Source organism: Sceloporus occidentalis, unplaced genomic scaffold, assembly GCF_023333645.1.
Source record: "Sceloporus occidentalis isolate IW3139 unplaced genomic scaffold, rSceOcc1.0.p SCAF_6, whole genome shotgun sequence".
NCBI lineage: Eukaryota > Metazoa > Chordata > Lepidosauria > Squamata > Phrynosomatidae > Sceloporus > Sceloporus occidentalis.
The window spans coordinates 40,583,659-40,601,407 of NW_028316986.1; the positions used below are offsets into that span (position 1 = coordinate 40,583,659).

A 17,749-nucleotide genomic window follows, 5' to 3' on the forward strand; every position below is an offset into this window, starting at 1 on the left:
TGATCATGCAGAACTGATACTTTTTTTTCACAGGTATTGCCTGGTATTCTGAAGACCACAATTAAAAGAAGTGCTCCTCTTGGACCTGCCTGAGCACATGGAGCTTCTAATTGTTGTCTCCATCTACCTGAACAGAGTCCATTGGAAGTCTTGCTGTGTCGTGAATGGAGGAAATCTGCTGAGAGAATGACAACCCTGGCACCAATCAACATAAAAGGGTATTAAGCCAAAGCAAAAGAGAAAACACTTTGTGTTTTGTTTTGTTGATAGATGTAAAGGCTTGAGAAAATTAAGGAGCAGTTAAGAGGAAAAAACAATTTGATAAAGCATGAGGGGAAAAAAATAGATGCTGCTAAAACTTCAGAAGAAGAATTAGTTTGAATAGATTGCTGTCACCTATTAAAGGGGCACAAGTTCTTCCTTTGGATCAGAGCAAAAGGGAAGGAGCAACCCATAAAAGTATGACCTACTTCACAAGAGAAAAAACAGATGTGCAACACAGAGAAAACATTATATACCAATTAAATTATCATGAAAGGCATTAACAGAGAAGCATAATACAATGGCTAAGTTGTCATGGCACTCCACTAGCAAAATAAACTCATTGATTGACTGAATACTACTATGGTTAAGCTGGAATTCTCAAGGGAAAGAGGTTTGCTGTAAAAAGAACACCTATCACCCAAGCACCAAAACAAGAGTCCACCAAAAAGAAGCATGCCTATGTGTATGTGCCTTCAAGTCACCTGTCAACTTAGGGTGACCCCATGAATTTCACAGGGTTTTCTTAGGCAAGGGATACTCAGAGGTGGCTCTGTCAGTTCTTTTCTCTGAAATACAGCCCACAGAACCTGGTATTGGCAGTTTCTCATCCACATAATAACCAGGGCTGACCCTGCTTAACTTTCAGTATCAGGTGGGATCTGTTGCCTTCAGGGTATTTTGGCATGTTTTAAGCAATGAAAAAAGTGTTTTTCACGCAGGACTTGCTGATACTTTATCTAATAAGACATACTTCTGAAATTTAGAAGCTGAGGTGAGGGGGATCGCCCAGCCTTACAAACCAGATGGACATAAGCAGCTAAGGCCAGGTTGGTGGTGGAGAGAACATGAAGCTTGTGTACATCCAAACCAGTTAGGGCAGTTGCCAAAGGACTGCTGACATACCTCCCTATCACTTGAGACTTTCCAATACTTCATGACCTTTTGTCCTAACCAGGTGAGAAGCATCTGTTTTCAGAACTTAAGTGCAAAATATATTTTATGTAACATGTATGTTGCTATTATGAGAGTCAACAAAGTGAGCAAAACATTTTGCAACTTGAAAAAATATATTGAAGATGGTCTGAAAGACTTTGCAGTAATGCAGATAAGCACATTAGCTTTCATTAATTGTGAAAAACTATGGTCCAAACAATAGCCTGGAGAATTTTGTATAGAACTTTTTTCATGATAATAATTTCCAAAAGGTCGGTTTAGTTCATGTGATCTTGGTTTGGTAAAGCAATGCAATTGCGTGGGAAAGTTTCAACCTTTATTTTTAATTCTTCGAGGCCACAGGAAGAGACACAACACATTTACTGGGTGGGGGGAAGTTTATTATTATTGTTGTTGTTGTTGTTGTCATTTATTTATATAGCACTGTAGATAAAGGACTTTTAACATTTAAAGCATAAAAGTAATGCCATGACAATATGAATATATTCATAAGTAATTGCTGTTCACATCAAAATGTTATCATACCTTCATTGGCTCCTTGGTTAGATGAATGATGTAGCACATGGTTACACGATGGAGCCATGCATGTAGAAGACAAGACCATGTATAGTTAGGCAGCACAATAATGCAATATGGATGCAAACAAGCAGACTGTACAGATGAAGCAACTACAATGAAAGTTACAAATACAATGATTGATGCTAGTTGTATCCCATGTCTTCAAAATCTAGCATTTTTAAACTAACTCTTTCATGTAAAAACCCTTTTTAAATGTGTTTCAATACTGTATCTACTACATATAATTTTTGTCATGACACACAAAAAGGCGGAAATAGAACCTTTTGAGACTGTAAAATGGTGACTATAGGACCCATTTCTGATAGGAAACAACTATCATATGGTAAAATGATGAGCTAACAAATGTATACCAAATTAATTGTAAGAAATCACCACTGATAAGCAACACACAATGATTACATGTTTACAATGGATGCAATAACTTCAGTATTGGGAAAAAAACCTTTTCACTTTCCTAAGGCGGGTTATAGACCGCCATTTCGGACGTCCTCAGGACATCCCATTTTAAAAAAGGGGCGTCTCTTCTAGACGCCCCTTTCCCTATCACGGACTCAGTCCATGACAAATGGCAGCGGCCGTTCCACATGGCCGCCACCATGTTTACATCTTGGACGCATAACGTCCAGCCGGGTCACGGCGGTTATGACGTGGCGGGTGCGCCATGGGCGCCTCGTGACGTCATAATGGCGCTGCAGGAAGAAGCTCAATTTTGGAGCTTCTTTTTTGCTCCCCGAGGGAGTCGCATGGTTTGTATGCTGCGACTCCCTCGCGGAGCAAAGAGCAGTGCTGGCAGACCGCTGCAAAGCGGCGGTTTGTAACGCCTCTAAGTCTTTAAATGTAAACCATGATGGCTCTATGACATTCTTATGCTAATCTGTTTGCTTTTGAATCACACTAATTTTAATCTGCAGAGTTTTTATATTTCTATTGTGTTCATAATATCTTTGATTTTATAATAATAATAATAAACTGTTTATTTATATACCACTTTTCCTCGAGATCAAAGCAGTTCACATCAGGTAAAACTATGACAAACGTCATAATACAGTATAAAAACAGTTAAAACATTCAATTATATTAATAAATATTCAATAAAATTATCTAAAATAAGAAATTAAATGGTCAAAATTATAGGCTATCAAGTATCTTAATCTAATTGGGGAATATTTCTCTTAAAAGAGTCGGGAGAGTATGCTTGCTGGAAGAGATAGGTTTTTAAAGCCTTTTTAAAGGCTTCCAATGTACCACTAGAACGGATTTCTTCCGGGAGAGTGTTCCAAAGAGTAGGCATTGCAAGGAGTATTTATTGCAAGGGCATTGTATACATTGCTATAATAAATACTAAATACTGGTAGCCTGTAGACTTGCTAGGATTTGGAGCCTCTGTAAAAATGAATGAACTATTTCGGTCCAAAACACACTGCAGAAATAATCCAGTTTGAGACCGCTTTAGCTGCCCTGGCTCAGTGCTAGGGAATCCTGGGAATTGTAGTTTATTGTGGTACCAGAGCTTCTGGCAGAGAAGGCTAAATGTCTCACAAAACTACTGTTCCCAGAATTCTCTAGCATTGAGCCAGGGCAGTAAAAGTAGTTTCAAACCGGATGTGTGTTTTGGACCACAGTTCCTGCAGAAGTGTGTCTGGCTGAAGGATGTGGACAGAATCCACAGAGAGACAAGAACTACCATGTGTGCAGGAGATTCTTGCCATTTCTGATTACTACAATACAGTTAAAAACATTTAATGTGCATGCAACCAGTACAAAAAATCTTTTCATGGTTATTGAGGTTCATCTGCATGTCTCTGTAACAAGTCCTCTCTCCTATATCTCCACCCTCCATTAGGTAAACAACATTTGATGAAACTTGTCCCCTTACCTGGAACTCGGGCAGAAAATGTATCTGGAGATCCTGCTCCAGCCCCACCCTCCTCTTCATCTTCTTCAAATTCCAAGTCCTCCTCCTCCCCCGGTGCCAAGATCTTCCTTTAAAACACACAAAAACCATACAACTTAGGGCCAATAAGACAGTCATCTTAATCATCTAATGCATCTAATCCCAATTCCAAAAAATGCTTGCATGAAAGTATAGTTTGAGGATAGTTATTAAGACTGAAGCCAGAAAATTAGGACTGATCTCAAATCATTCTGTATTCCTGTATTTCTTGCATGGATATTTAAACTCTTCTGCTTATATACTACTGATTTTAAAAAAAGTTCCTTACCTTGGTGGAACAGGCTGAACATCAAAGGGGAATTCTTTATTATAGGTAAAAATGTTCTTTAAGACTGTAAGAGAAGACAAGCATCAGCAAAAATGTGGAAGTAAAATGAAAAGGCTGAGGTTCGTGTTTTGCACCCTTATAGCAGACATCTGAAAGACAGAATAACTCATTTGAAGCCATTCTCAAAAGAAGGTTTTGTTTCTGTTTGTTATTGTTTGTATTTTTTTCCAATTGTCTTTTTATGTCTGCATGTTGGTATTTTTTTTATTAATTACATTAATGAAGAGTATTTTTTTTAAAAAAAGGACAGAACTGAGTCACCATAATGCTCTTTTCAATTTAAAACTATCTCATTAAAAATTCAGATAAAGCCTTTTTAATTCTACACATAGGGAAAAATTAAATGCAAAAATTACTGAAGGGGAGGTGAAGTAAGTAAGCAGGCAGTTAAAATATAACCCAATTTCATAACAAACTGGTTTTTCATCAATCTTTCATAATGAATTTTCTGATTTCCTGACATATAGACTAACTAAACTGATTAATGAAGTTTTGGAGGATTGAAACATTCTAGACTCTTGGGTCCAAAACACACTGCAAAAATAATCCAGTTTGAGATCACTTTAATTGCCTTGGCTCAGTGCTAGTGAATTCCAGGAACTGTAGTTTTGTGAGACATTTAGCCTTCTCTGTCAGAGAGCTCTGGTGCGACAATAAACTACATTTCTCAGGATTCCCTTGCATTGAGCCAGACTGAAACTTAAACTGGATTTTGATCTAAATCAATGTCAAAATGAAATACATTCTTTTTTCCTTTTCCAGTTAAATTAGCAGGCTTGGCTGGCTGGGGGGAGGGGCGGGATAAAATATTGACAATTCAAACAATTGATGGCATTTGCTTTAACTACCACTAGATATCAAACAGTAACCCTCCTAAAAATGTTGATGGCACTTCCACCATTTGATCACAATGTCACATAGTACAGTAAGGTGCTGTACAGACCGGTGCTTTGCGCCAGCCTGCACGTGTACTAGGGTTGCCACATGGGCGCTGCCATTACGATGTCACAGCCGCACCACCTCCAAATGGGCGCCCTTCAGCAGCGCCAGAAGGAGCTCCGAAAAGGAGCTCCTTCCTTTGTTTGTGTTGCTGGTGCAGCCTTTACACGGCTGCGCCAGCAACACAAAGGAGAAAGGGGCCTAGCAGCCCCTTTCTCTTGTTCCCCGCCGCTGGAAAAGCAGCAGATCGGTGCCTCAGGGCTGCCGCTGTGGCAGCTGAGGCCCCAATCCGTTGGGGAAAGGGGTGGGTACAGGCCGCCCCAAAGGGGCGGTCTGTACACCGCCTAAGTCAACATCTTTTTATTGACAGAAATCAGTGAAAATTAAAGGAAAAACTGTCTACACGAGACTCTAGGATAAAATGAAAATATCAGAGCAAACCCATAAAGCCCTATTATAAGAAAAGATAAGTAAAGCTGCAGAACTACACAAAGCCCTAATATGAGAAAAGATATGTAAAGCTGCAGAACTTGGTTATAAAATGGAAATAACCTTTTGTTAAAAAGTTAAAAAAAATCTTGTGGTTTTAATAAATTCATGCATGGAGCATTTACACTACTAATACACATACATGTCAGGTAAAGGACTTTTGTTTTGGTGCTTTACTCCAGAGGAATCCCACACCCACCTCACATAGTGGAAATCCTAGGTACAACTTCCTGAGAGTAAGTTACACTGAACACTGACAGAAGTAAACATGTATAGGACTGTACTGTTACTCTCAAAGGAGGAATAAGCCGAATTTACAGGAATAATTAATTATCAGCAGCAGATCCCAGTATGACTCACATTCCAAATGATCAGAACAACCAACAACATAGTAAGTGTCCATTGTCGCCCATCAAGTTCGCCAAGCAGGACATACCAAGTTCAGATCAAGGTGTTCCAAACTCTTGACAATAAGGATGTTTTTTCTGAATTAAAGGTGAAGGTACAGTGAAATATTACAGTCTCTAAATCAGAAAGGGAATGTGTGACTGTCCAGATGTTGTTAAAGTAGAGTGCCTATAATTTCTCACTACTAGCTATGCTGACTACGGCTGATAAGAGCAGCCTGTCAGCAACATCTGGAGAGCTTCTAGTTTCTCACATGCAGTTTAAAGCAATTCTTGTGAAAATGAAACCCACACTTGATACTTCTGCATTAATCACCATGATTGGCTCAACCAGAAACACAGCAGGCATTTTCCTCCAGGCTCTGATAGATAATCCATTTTTATACTGAGTGATTCAGACACATTCAGGGAAGGGGCACCATTACTTGTTCTCACACAAGCAGAAGCTCACTGTTATGGAAGGAAGCAGACCACAAAAACAGACAGGTGTAGGAGACAATCTCTGCAGAGTGTGTGTGTGTGTGTGTGTGTGTGTGTGTGTGTGTGTATGTGTGGACCACTTGGGTCCACAACTTCCTTTGATTAATTCATGTCTCTTATACTAACAGATCTCTCACAGCAGTCACAGTTTGGGAAACAGTGAGAAAATTGTTTCACAGCCTAAGAGAACAGAATGGCTTGGAACACTATTTTCAGGTAGAATGCTGTCCAACTGTTAGATGATGACCAGAGAAAAATGCTGAACACCATTATAGCAATCAGGAGCCCAAGTAAACAGATGCAAAAGTCTAAGATCCTAGATATGAAAATAATCCCATACTTACACTTGGCACTGTAAATTACTCTGTGTGGTGTACAAAAATGACATTAAGAGAAGCTGGGCAACTTACCCACAAGAACATCCCAATGTTGCATTCCACCCCACACTAATATTTGTTTAAAAGAATCCCTTGTAAGTAAAAGGAAGTTACTTACTTGGCTCTAGTTTCTTCAGATCTTCTAGCTTAAATTCCTCCTGGGACTGCGTAGACTAAAAGTAAAGTAGTGTTACATATCTGTATCTAATAGTCACTACTATGGTCAATTACACAGATAAAACCAATGCTGTTTTCTTCTATCTGCTGTTTCTAATAGGTTCTGTATTTTGAAGAAACACAGTTCTTTGGTTTCCTTTTAAGTGCATTGTTTACCTACAGGGAAAAGGCTACTATAACACAAAATCCTAATGATGTTAATGATGACTGCTTTCCCCAGAAATATGGAAAAGCTGCCAAGTTTTTTTAATTGCAACTTAAATATATCCAAGACAAAAACAATTTCTCCAATTTGAAAAGGTACTTTAATGCATTAGAAAAAGAGAAAATACAGTGGGTTCTTGTTATCCACTTCAGTTTGGTTCCAGAACCCCCCCACGGATAACAAAATCTGTGGCTGTTCAAGTCCCATTAAACACAATGGCACAGTAAAATGGTATCCCTTATATAAAACAGAAAAAAAAAATAAAGTTTGCTATTTGGAATTTATACTTTTAAAAAATATTTTCAAACCATGGACATTTGAATCCATGGATAAAAAATCCATGGATAAGGAGGGCCTACTGTAATTTATAACGGGTAAGTCAACCTTTGCTGATAGATGTATTAACATCTGATCATTTCTCATGATTTACTTATCGATCCATTTCCCAAAACATATACACACAATGGTCCCATTAAACAAAGAGGAAAGCAGTTTATTCGCTAGGAAGGCAAGATTCAGAAAAAGCTTTATAGGGTTAAAATCAGGCTAAAAACATTCAAGATTACAGCTGTTTTTAGTTCATTAGAACAAGCTAGAAAAACAAATCATGCATTGTTAAAAAGGGCTTGTGTAGTCCAGGCTAGAGGTTAATGTTAATGACAAGATGAAAATCAAAGCGAAGATAGGTGGAGTCTTGGGCTAAACAAGGAAGAAGTAGCCCAGATCAGAGAGTGCACACCAATATATAGGAACAGAAAGAAATACAAGTTAAAGCTAGGAAATTAACAATTCTCTAACAATTTTTACTACAGTTCATTAATTAAATATCCTCTTACATAAATATCCAATTAGTATTTTTAACAATCCAGTTTTAAGCAGTCAATGAATTCTACTTAAAACATAAAGCCCAAATCCCAATACTTCCAGAGCCAAGGGTTGTATATAGCTTGAGGAAAGCTGTACTATGGTAATTTCTACCATAAGAAAAGTTCTACATCAGAGACGTATTTTCCAAATCACTAAGTTTGATAATATATCAATATAAAATTATGTTTGTAATTGTTAGGCGGTTATGACAAACTGCTTCTATCCACCACCATTACATATCAAGCTCCGCTGCCATTTTGTGACTGGAGAAACTCAGTATTATCCAGCCTTCTCAGGTGGGACCTGGGTAGGGTTGCCATAACCCGGTTACAACCAGGTTTTTCCCGGTTTTGGCGGCACCTGCCCGGTCACGGCACGGGTGCAGCCAAAAACCGGGAGAAGCCCGGTTGCAGCGGGGTTGCTGGGCAACCCTGGGGCCTTGCTGCCCTCCTCCTCCTCCACCGTACATGGCTGCACGGAGGAAAAGGAGGGCAGCGAGGCCTGGGGCGGAGGAGGCTGCAGGGAGGCGGTGCCTCTTGGGCGCAGCCGCACCAACCTCCCCGCCTCCTTAAGTGGAGGCTTTCCCTCGCCGCTTGGCCTCCGCTCCCCGCCACGATCGCCAGGGAAAATGTAGGACACATTTTTTGTGTGTCCTACATTTGAAAATTTTGTCCTACATTTTTCCCGGTTTGGAGGTCCGGCGCTATGGCAACCCTAGACCTGGGGGTAGAGAGCCTTTGCTTTAAGGTATTTTCAGGGTTTTTTTTTTTTTGGGGGGGGGGGTTGTTTCAGTCTGAGCCTAGCTAAACATTGCACTCATCATATATGAGAAAGACCAAAGATTCTCCTCCAACAGTGAAGGAAAGCTGGAGATATATGTTCCAATATCACACTGAGAAAACACATACTGCAGGCCAGAGGGCCTTTATCTCAACTTTTCATTTCAACAAGCAGGAAAAATTAGTGAAATGAGATAGCTAGAGTTGCAAGCATTCTCGCCAACTAAAGATAAAAGTCCACCATCTCTTTCCTTCTCAGGATGACATAAGTGCAAACAACTCCTGCTTTTCTCAACTGTTGGCAAGAAACCTTCTCAAGACTGAGAAATTACAGCCTGGCTCCCACGATCCCTTGCAGTAAGGAAAGGATGCTGCTACACTCTTTTTCATACCCCACTCCTCTCCCAGCCTAATTGAGCATTCCAAAAGCACATTGTCCACTTTGAATGCAGATGATTCTATGTTTAGCCACCATCCTTAAGCACAGTAGACAATATTAGACCTAAAAATCCTACAGCAGTATATGTTAGCTTCATATCTAAAATCCCAGCACTAGTCCATGGAGTACAATTGATCTCACCACTGCGTTCTTCATTGTGAAATTATGATTACATTAGCATGGCATTGGGAAACCAGCTAAACATCTCTCAAGTCTATAGAAGAAAGTGAAATGGTGACAAAAAGATATAAAAACACCCAGGTTTCATACTAATTCAGGGCCATCTCCTGAACAAACCTTTACTAAACAGCAATCTTTTATTGTATATACATGTCACAAGAGTAGTTTTCTATGAATCCCATGGGTTTTATCTAGTAAGATCTGGATGTTATTTGACAGTAATTTTCAAGAAGGATGTAATGCCTTTCTTCCACTGAGAACGGAAGACTAGTATAAAGCCATCACTACCTTCTATACTGATACCTTTTTTAGACTTGCAAATTACCTATTGCTTGCTTGGTTCCTTCTGTTCTTTCTGATGCCTTTGTTTCATGCCCTGACAACTGAACAAACTATTGTACAATATCTGTATATAGCAGCTTTTCATAAATGGAGCCTTTGTAATATGACATTTACAAAAATACAATCGTGAAAACTAAACAACTGTACCTGCAATGCTGCACTCCTGAGTTCCAAGCATGTTGCAATCTTTGCTAAGGTTTTCTGCAAAAAAAAGACAGCAAAATTGATTTATTTGATGTTCTTCCATTAGAATAATGTCTTTAAACATTAACAGTGCTATGTACTGGACTGCAATCAGTAATCTAGTTTTGTGTAAGAGATAGCACTGTACCAGTTAAAACTATAGCGGCAATAGTAAACAAGAAGATCTGCTTATGATTGTAAGAGTGACTTGCTACATTACAGTTTTTTACATTTGGCCATATACTTGCATCTAATCATATAGATTTCGTCACAAGAGTTTAGCTGTACAACACCAGCTAACTGTTCCTCTTCATCCTGGAGATAAGTGACTAGTGAGATACTCCAAGATTCTGTCCTATGCAGTATCTTTATAAATAACTTGGATGACAGAACTGAGGGCATGCTTATCCAGTTTGCAGATAACAACAAATTATGAGGGTTAGCTAACACCCCAGAGGGAAGAATCAGGATTCAAAATGACCTTAACAGTTTGAAGAGTTGTTAACTAATAATAAAATATAAAATAAAAAAATAATAATTAACTAACAAAGTGAATTTCATCAGGGATAAATGTCTGGTACCACATTTAGGCAGGAAAAATAAAATGCACAACTATTGGATAGTTTCCTGTATTGGCATTTGAAAAGATCAAGGGGTCTTAGCAGACTTCAAGCTAAGCATAATTCATAGGATGATGTAGAAGGCAAAAACAAAAGCAAAACAAAACAATGCAATCCTAGGCTACATCAACAGGAGCACAGCGTCCAGACTGTGGGAGACACCAGTACTACTTTGTTCTTCTTTAATCAGACTTCATCTAGAACGCTGTGTCCAGTTCTGGGTACCAGAGTGCAAGGTTATACACAGGTTGGAACATGTATAGAGAAGATTGACTAAAATGGTAAAAGATCTAGAAACCATGCCATATGAGGAGGGACTTAGGGAGCTAGCCATGTTTAGCCTGGAGAAGAGACAGTTAAGAGGTGATATGATAGCCCTGTTTAAACATTTGAGGAGATGTAATACTGAAGATGGAGCAAACTTGTTTTCTGCTGCTCCAGAGACTAGGACAGTAGAACACACTCCCTCGGAGTCTGGTGGAGTCTCCTTCTTTGGAGATTTTTAAACAGAGGCTGTTGGGAGTAGTTAGAATGTGTATTCCTGCAAGGCAGGAGGCTGGACTGGATGGACCTTGAGATCTCTTCCAACTCTATGATTTTATGTGAAGGGATGCTGTGTAGAAGAAGAAGCAAGTTTGTCTTCTGCTGCTCCAGAGACTACAACATAAACCAGTAGATTGAAAGGCAAAAAAGAAGTCCCATCTAAACATCAGGAAGAACTTATTTAAAGTAAGAAGTTTCCTTTATTGAAGGTTTTTAAACAAAGATTGAATAGTCTTCGTTTGGGAATGCTTTAGATCTGTATTCCTGCAAGGCAGAGGATTAGGTTAGATAGCCCTTGCAGACCGGTCTGATTCTATAAATCTATACCAGACTTACCAACAACAGAGAGAAACAAGTGTGAAATTATTATGTATTAAAATCATAATATGAGAAGCTTTCCTTCTATAAAAGGATATATAAAAGGATAAAGAAATTCTGTCCTTTCTCCTCCACCTATGTTCCTTTGTATCCCCTGCTACACTGCCCCAGAGGTAAGTGAGATATCAGCCTGCTTTCCTTTCCTGGCTTAAGAGTTATGCTTAGAGCCATATTTCTCCTGAAAGTAGAACATTACAACAGCTGGGACTTGCCAGCTGCTCTTTGTTGGGAAGCAGAAAGCTTTGAAATAATTTCTGAAGGCCTTTGAGAGTTGAAGAATGATAATATACTCAGAAGAGATTTGCCTGAGAGAGATTTGGAGTTGCACGAAATAGATTTTTAAAAAAGTTAGAAGACATCTATTGAATGATGGCAACATACCAGCAAGCATTATTCATAACTGTTTCTCAGGAACCACACCCAATACAAATATTTTAAAAAAGAAACAATACACTTCAGTTAGACACAGCTAGCATTTTTTCCAAGTTATTATTATCCCCAGCAAATTGCTTCATTTTTCAGCAATTAAAATACTTAACACTTCAGAAAAGTGCTATAGTTTGTAAAGTGCTCTGACTGCCAGTGAAGATCCCCATCTCCAGCAGATGTAAAAACAGGATCTTAAAACACAGCATGACCGCTACTGAATACATTAACCATCAGCTATGCTGTGCCTGAGTAATGACTGTGTTAACAGAAATGCATTACAGACATTTACATTACAGTTGTAAAGGAGTTTATTGTCCAACTGGAACTTTGCTTTGTTAAAGGCTTAAGTCATTAATTAAAAAACTGATTTGTTAGTTGATAGCTGTAAGTATAATTCCGTATACCCCTAGCTTCCCACAAAACAAGATTTTAATGACTTCATACAGCCAAGTGTAACAGAAAAATCAAGAACCAAAATCCCTTTTACAAGAGCCAAGGATTTAAGAGGTCACAACCACAGAATGGGAAAGTAGGTGTAATCAGCCAGAAGGAATGAGCCAACAAAAGAGATTCAGCTAGTACAAGAAAAACAAGGTTGTCACTGCTTGAACACCAGAATGTGACCTATATTTTTGTACACTCAAACGAGAAGGAAATATGGCTGAAAGATTTTCAGCCTAATTCCAAACCCAAGTCCATTATGTTTGGCCATCCCTTGTAACCTATGCACTTCTCTGTGGAGTTATACTTCAATAAATTTCTTCTCTAGTTCTGTCTGCTGCTTATAGGACTGCCTGTTGCCTGTTCTTTTTCAGATCTGAATGACTTCTTTCACCATGTTTCCCCCCCTGAACATCTGAAACATATACATCCAAGAGGCAGCGGCAAAGTAAGACCCCAATTTCTACTCTTTAGATTTCCCTTGCATTAAAAAAATCATACAAAGCAAAACTAAAAGGCTATGCTTTCATAGAATTGCAGAGTTAAAACAGAGCCCAAGGGCTATCTTGTCCACCTGCTGCCAGGCAGGAACACACTTTGGTCTCTTGATGTTTAAAGCAAGAACCATTAAATGCTACCAATTTGCAAGACAGAGGAGTTCACGGAGGCAGAAACTATATTTAAAGTGAAAACAACCCACTTTTACAGGTTGTTTTTCACATGATGTTCAGGGTTAACCCGAACAGAAAGTAGAAAAAAACAGCAAATGCAGGCTTGTTTATTAAATGATGTTTGAGTGAAAGAGAAATAATGTGAAAATAACCCAAATGTAAAGTTGCCAAAACCTGCTTCTTTATACTTTCGGGTACTTCTGAAAGTAAAAAGGAGTGGGTTTGGGTGACTTTCTGTTCAGGTTAATGTCGCATTATTTCTCCTTTACACAAACACGTCTGAAAAGAAACCTGTTTTTGCAGGGTTTTTTTTTCCACTTTTAAATCCAATTTCTGCACAAGATTTAAGCAATTTGTCTCTGTGTGATAAAGTCCAGAGAAAGAAGGAACATATACATATAAGAACAGTACAAATCCTTGGATTAGAGTAGTCACTTACAGCTATTATAACAGTGAGGGAATGCATCTGGGATTAACATCTGTTCCTAACAGGATTATCTATCCTCAGCCCTTTGGGAAGAGAGGTTATAGATCTAAACAAAAATTGTCACAGTGTATTGCAGCCCTACAGTGAACAGGGTGGAGACTGTATTTTATGGTCTTCCCAGGACATACTTTAGCAAGGCAAGGAATATTGTTCCCATCCCTCATCAATTTACTTTTTATGATCTGCATAAGAATACAGTGCACAGTGAGGAAATCCAACAGAGGCTCAGAGAAGACTATTTCCCTTCATACAAAAAGGATGTGGCCCCCTCATCTGCTAATTCCACCTTCCATCAGCCTTTCCACCCCATGCTTTTCTAATAGTCAGAAAATCCTTGAAACAATTCAGGAGCAAAGCTGCATTAAAAGGAAGAACAGAACTACATTCCATGAGCAAAACTCCATTTCTAGTAGTCAAGCTCCAAGATAATCCAAGGGTCCCAGCTGCTGGTGAGGCACTCTCCCTCCATTCCAACTGCCACTGCTGTGGACTCTGAGGGAGAGAAGAGTGTAAAACACTCCAGCAGAGAGAGATATTGGGTCGGGGGGGGGGGGGGGAGGAAGAAGCTGCTGGTTCTACTGGTATTTGGACCTCTGCCTTCCAAATGGATTCCTCTCTCTTCAGGACTGAGACCCTGACTCAGAAGGCACTGTGTTTGCCATCATTCACAGCTGCTTTGCCTGCTAGGGCTATAAGACCAGGACCTGACATAGCTCTGCTGCCAAACAGCCCAGCAGAGAGTATGAGAGGGCCACAGTGACTATCTGGGGCAGGGAGAGGATGAAACTGCTAGTTTTACTGCTGCTTGGACCTCTGCCTTCCAAGTACAGTGCTACCTCGGGTTACGAATTTAATTCGTTCCGCGGCGCCGTTCGTAACCCGATACATTTCGCAACCCGAAAAGCCGCTGGAAAGCCGCTAGCCGCGCTTTGAATTTCGCGCCGAAACGCGCCGAAAAGATTTTCGTAACCTGAAAAATCTTTCGTAACCCGGAACAGTTTTTTTAAATCTAACTTTTTCGTACCCCGGAAATTTCGTAACGCGGTGAATTCGTATCCCGGGGTACCACTGTACCTTATAAGAAGAAGAGCCCTCCCTCCAGTCCATCTGGAGCCATCTGGCCATGGAGGGAGAGATGCAGGCCCAGCTCCATTGGGTCTGGCGTGAGCTAAGGAGCTGAGCCCTCCCTCCAGTCCATCTTTCTTGTGGTTACCTGTGGTTGAATTCATTTATCAGCCTAGGTATGTTGTACCACATTAGGCCTTCTGATCTATCTTTGGCCCTTACTTTGCCATAAAATATGCCTAAGGTTGCCTAGAGAGTTTGATATATTTTTAGGAGGCGACTACATGCTTATCAACTCACTTCCTGAGCCATATAAGAAAAAAGAATGTAGCACATCTTTAAACAAAAGTGCCAAAAGTTAGTATCACAAACATGTTTGTAGATAAAACACAGAGGTTATGAGAAAAACTAGATAATCCATTTACTGAAGGATTGTTTAGTATATGATTTCAATATAAGAAATTATTAGTCTCACCTCACATCACACCTCTTTGCCCATTTTTAGAGCATCAACTCTTCAAACAAAGATAAATACAACCAATAGAAGGGGTGAAAAGAGAAATGGATCTATAGAATAAAAGATACATTTGTAACGGGGAAGCCCATTCAATTAGATCAACTGAAAAACCAACCCAACGGAAAAGATTCAAATTATATTATGTAATTCAAAAAGCTAAATTTGGTATATTGAAAGGTTTGAGATTAGTATGGCAGTCAGGTTTGGGAATAAAAACAGAAGAAAAACATTGGAATTCAAATTGGAAAACCTCAGTTTATACATCAGTATGGGTACAAATAGAAGTAAATATACTGGGAAATATATACAGATGGTACTATTATCCCTTTAAATTACATTGGATTAATAATGGAATACACAGGTAGTCTGCACTGGCCAAATAAAGTGGCTTCTAACTGCTTTAAAGGCAAAAAGAACACCTTGCATTAAACTATGACACTTTCTTGCCAAATGTTATAAACTTCAAAAATGGTACTTCAATAGGCACCTCACAGAATGGAATAGAATCATAGAGCTGGAAGAGACCACAAGGGCCATGTTACAGAGCCAGCGTTGCATAGCTGCTTAAGCATTGGACTATGACTCTTGAACCTGGGGTTCAAATCCCTGCTCTGTCATGAAAACCTATGGGTTGACTTTGGGCAAATCACACACTTTCAGATTCAGAAATCCCTGTGATAGTGACTTGAAAGCATACAACAAGAAAAACACATTAAAGCAGTGCTACTCAAAGTGGTGAACTGTGGCCTACTGCCACTTTCTGAACCACTCACTGCTAGTCTGCAGCAAGTTTAAGACTAGGAAAGAAAGAAAAAGTTGTAGACAAGAGGCACAAATACACGGCCAATCTCTGATACTCTGGAGAAAAACCTAGTGTTCTGCCGTATCACACAACAAAAGAAGCACTGAATTACAGTACAATCCCCATTATCTATGGGATCCATATCTATGGGATTGGTAACCACAGTTTCACTTAGCCACATCCAGGAGAAAAAATGGTTTCTCTAGGAATCTGGAGGTCCTTCAGCATGACTCTATGGTCAATTTCTTACAAATATAGCATTCACCATTATCCAGATCTTGCTATGCATGTTTTTTGGGGAATGTATCCCCTGCAGATTCAGGGATCGGACTGTACCTAAGTATCTGTGAATAATATCATACTGCCCTTATACCAGGGGTGGTCAAAATGTGGCCCTGGGGCTCTATGCAGGCCATCATGGATCTTTTTGGGGTCTTCAACACCTCTACATTGCCCAGACTGCCCCTTTTCTAGCCAAGAAGAGGACAAATTGCTAGTTCTGGAAGCATTTAGGAGAAGACATTTACCTTTTAGACAGAAGGAAAGAATTTCCTGCACTGTTTAGCATCAAAGAATACCTGTTTACAAGAACCAGAAGTAGATTTGGCTCTTTTGGGGCTTTCTACTTTTTGGCAGTCCATGCCCCTTCAGGGTCCTGGAGGCATAAAAGTGACCCTGGGCCTACAACACACGCTTGCAAAAATCCATGGTGCAAACACATGTGGAGTACAATACACAGTTCTGATCAGAGCTATTTATAAGGGATTTTAGAGAGCTGAAAAGAGTGCAGAAAAATGCAATAAAAATGATCAAGAGATTTGGAGCAACTGACCTATAAGGAAATCTTACAGTGTCTGCTTTTTTAAAGATCAGAACAGAGATAAGAGGAGACCAGACAGAGATGTACAAAGTTATTCATGGTGTGGAGAAGCTTTCCCCCCTTTCTCATAGTAACAGAATGTGAATCATCCACTCAAACCACATGGCGGGAAATTCAGGACAGATAAAATGAGGGACCCTTTCACACAACACACAGTTAAATTGCAGCATTCACTGTCACACGATGTGATGTTTGCCAACCTGGATGATTCTAAAAGAGGTTTGGATAGGGATCAATGGCCATTCATATAAATCCCTACTGGTCAGGATGGCTGCATATCACCTCCAGTATGCCCCTGTATATTGGTTATTAGGGAATACAAAATGGGAGGTGTAGCAGCACTCCTACTGGTGGAGTATGAATGCTGGACTAGAAAAACTTTGGGTATGATCAAACATGGCTCTTGATATGACCTTATGTATGTTTTGATTACAAATACATGTTATGAAGATGAAATTGTGGTTTTTGTTTTCCCTTTAAAATAAATTAAACTGATTTCTTGCCAGAATTTCTATTCAAACTTAACTCCTAGAATTAACTTTGTCTCTTTACAATTTTTCAAACTAACAATATTACAGTATTTCATTTCACCACAGATTAACCATCTAGAAAAAGATTCCATTCCATAAGTAACTCCTCCCAATTAGTACAAGAAAAGAGTCAAATACTGTTTGCAAAAGGTATTTCACCACCAAATGAACACACACCATTATGTACCTTTTGGTCTTCAGTGAATTCTGAGTTGTTAGGCTGAGACTGAGCTTCTTTCTGTAAATGCCTTGCTAATCTGAGTGAAGAAAAAGAAACAGATGACCAATTGAGTGTTATACCGAGTTAAGAATCAGAAGATGTACAATTTTAAGATACAGTAGCTATCTCTGTTTTGTAAGCCAATAGGGTTTTTCCGATAGAAGACATCTTATATTAGTAGTAATAACAAGAATAACAACATTATACTTACATCCCACTTCTT

At 39.3% G+C, this 17,749-nt stretch overlaps 1 protein-coding gene across 5 annotated transcripts in view; it reads right to left on the minus strand.

The window, feature by feature from the left end:
* AIDA (axin interactor, dorsalization associated) overlaps positions 1-17,749 on the minus strand; it is a 30,002-nt gene that overhangs the window by 8,394 nt on the left and 3,859 nt on the right. For 2 of the 5 annotated variants that reach the window (XM_089529379.1, XM_089529376.1), the window contains exons 2-7: positions 17,494-17,563; positions 9,908-9,961; positions 6,890-6,944; positions 4,020-4,083; positions 3,673-3,780; positions 1,744-1,802 (exon numbers count right to left, since the gene is read on the minus strand). In XM_089529379.1, coding sequence (XP_089385505.1) covers positions 1,744-1,802; positions 3,673-3,780; positions 4,020-4,083; positions 6,890-6,944; positions 9,908-9,961; positions 17,494-17,563 — 410 coding nt within the window. Of the gene's footprint in view, positions 1-1,743; positions 1,803-3,672; positions 3,781-4,019; positions 4,084-6,889; positions 6,945-9,907; positions 9,962-17,483; positions 17,564-17,749 lie in introns of those variants that run through there. The other 3 variants (XM_089529377.1, XM_089529380.1, XM_089529378.1) reach the window with 3 other exon arrangements.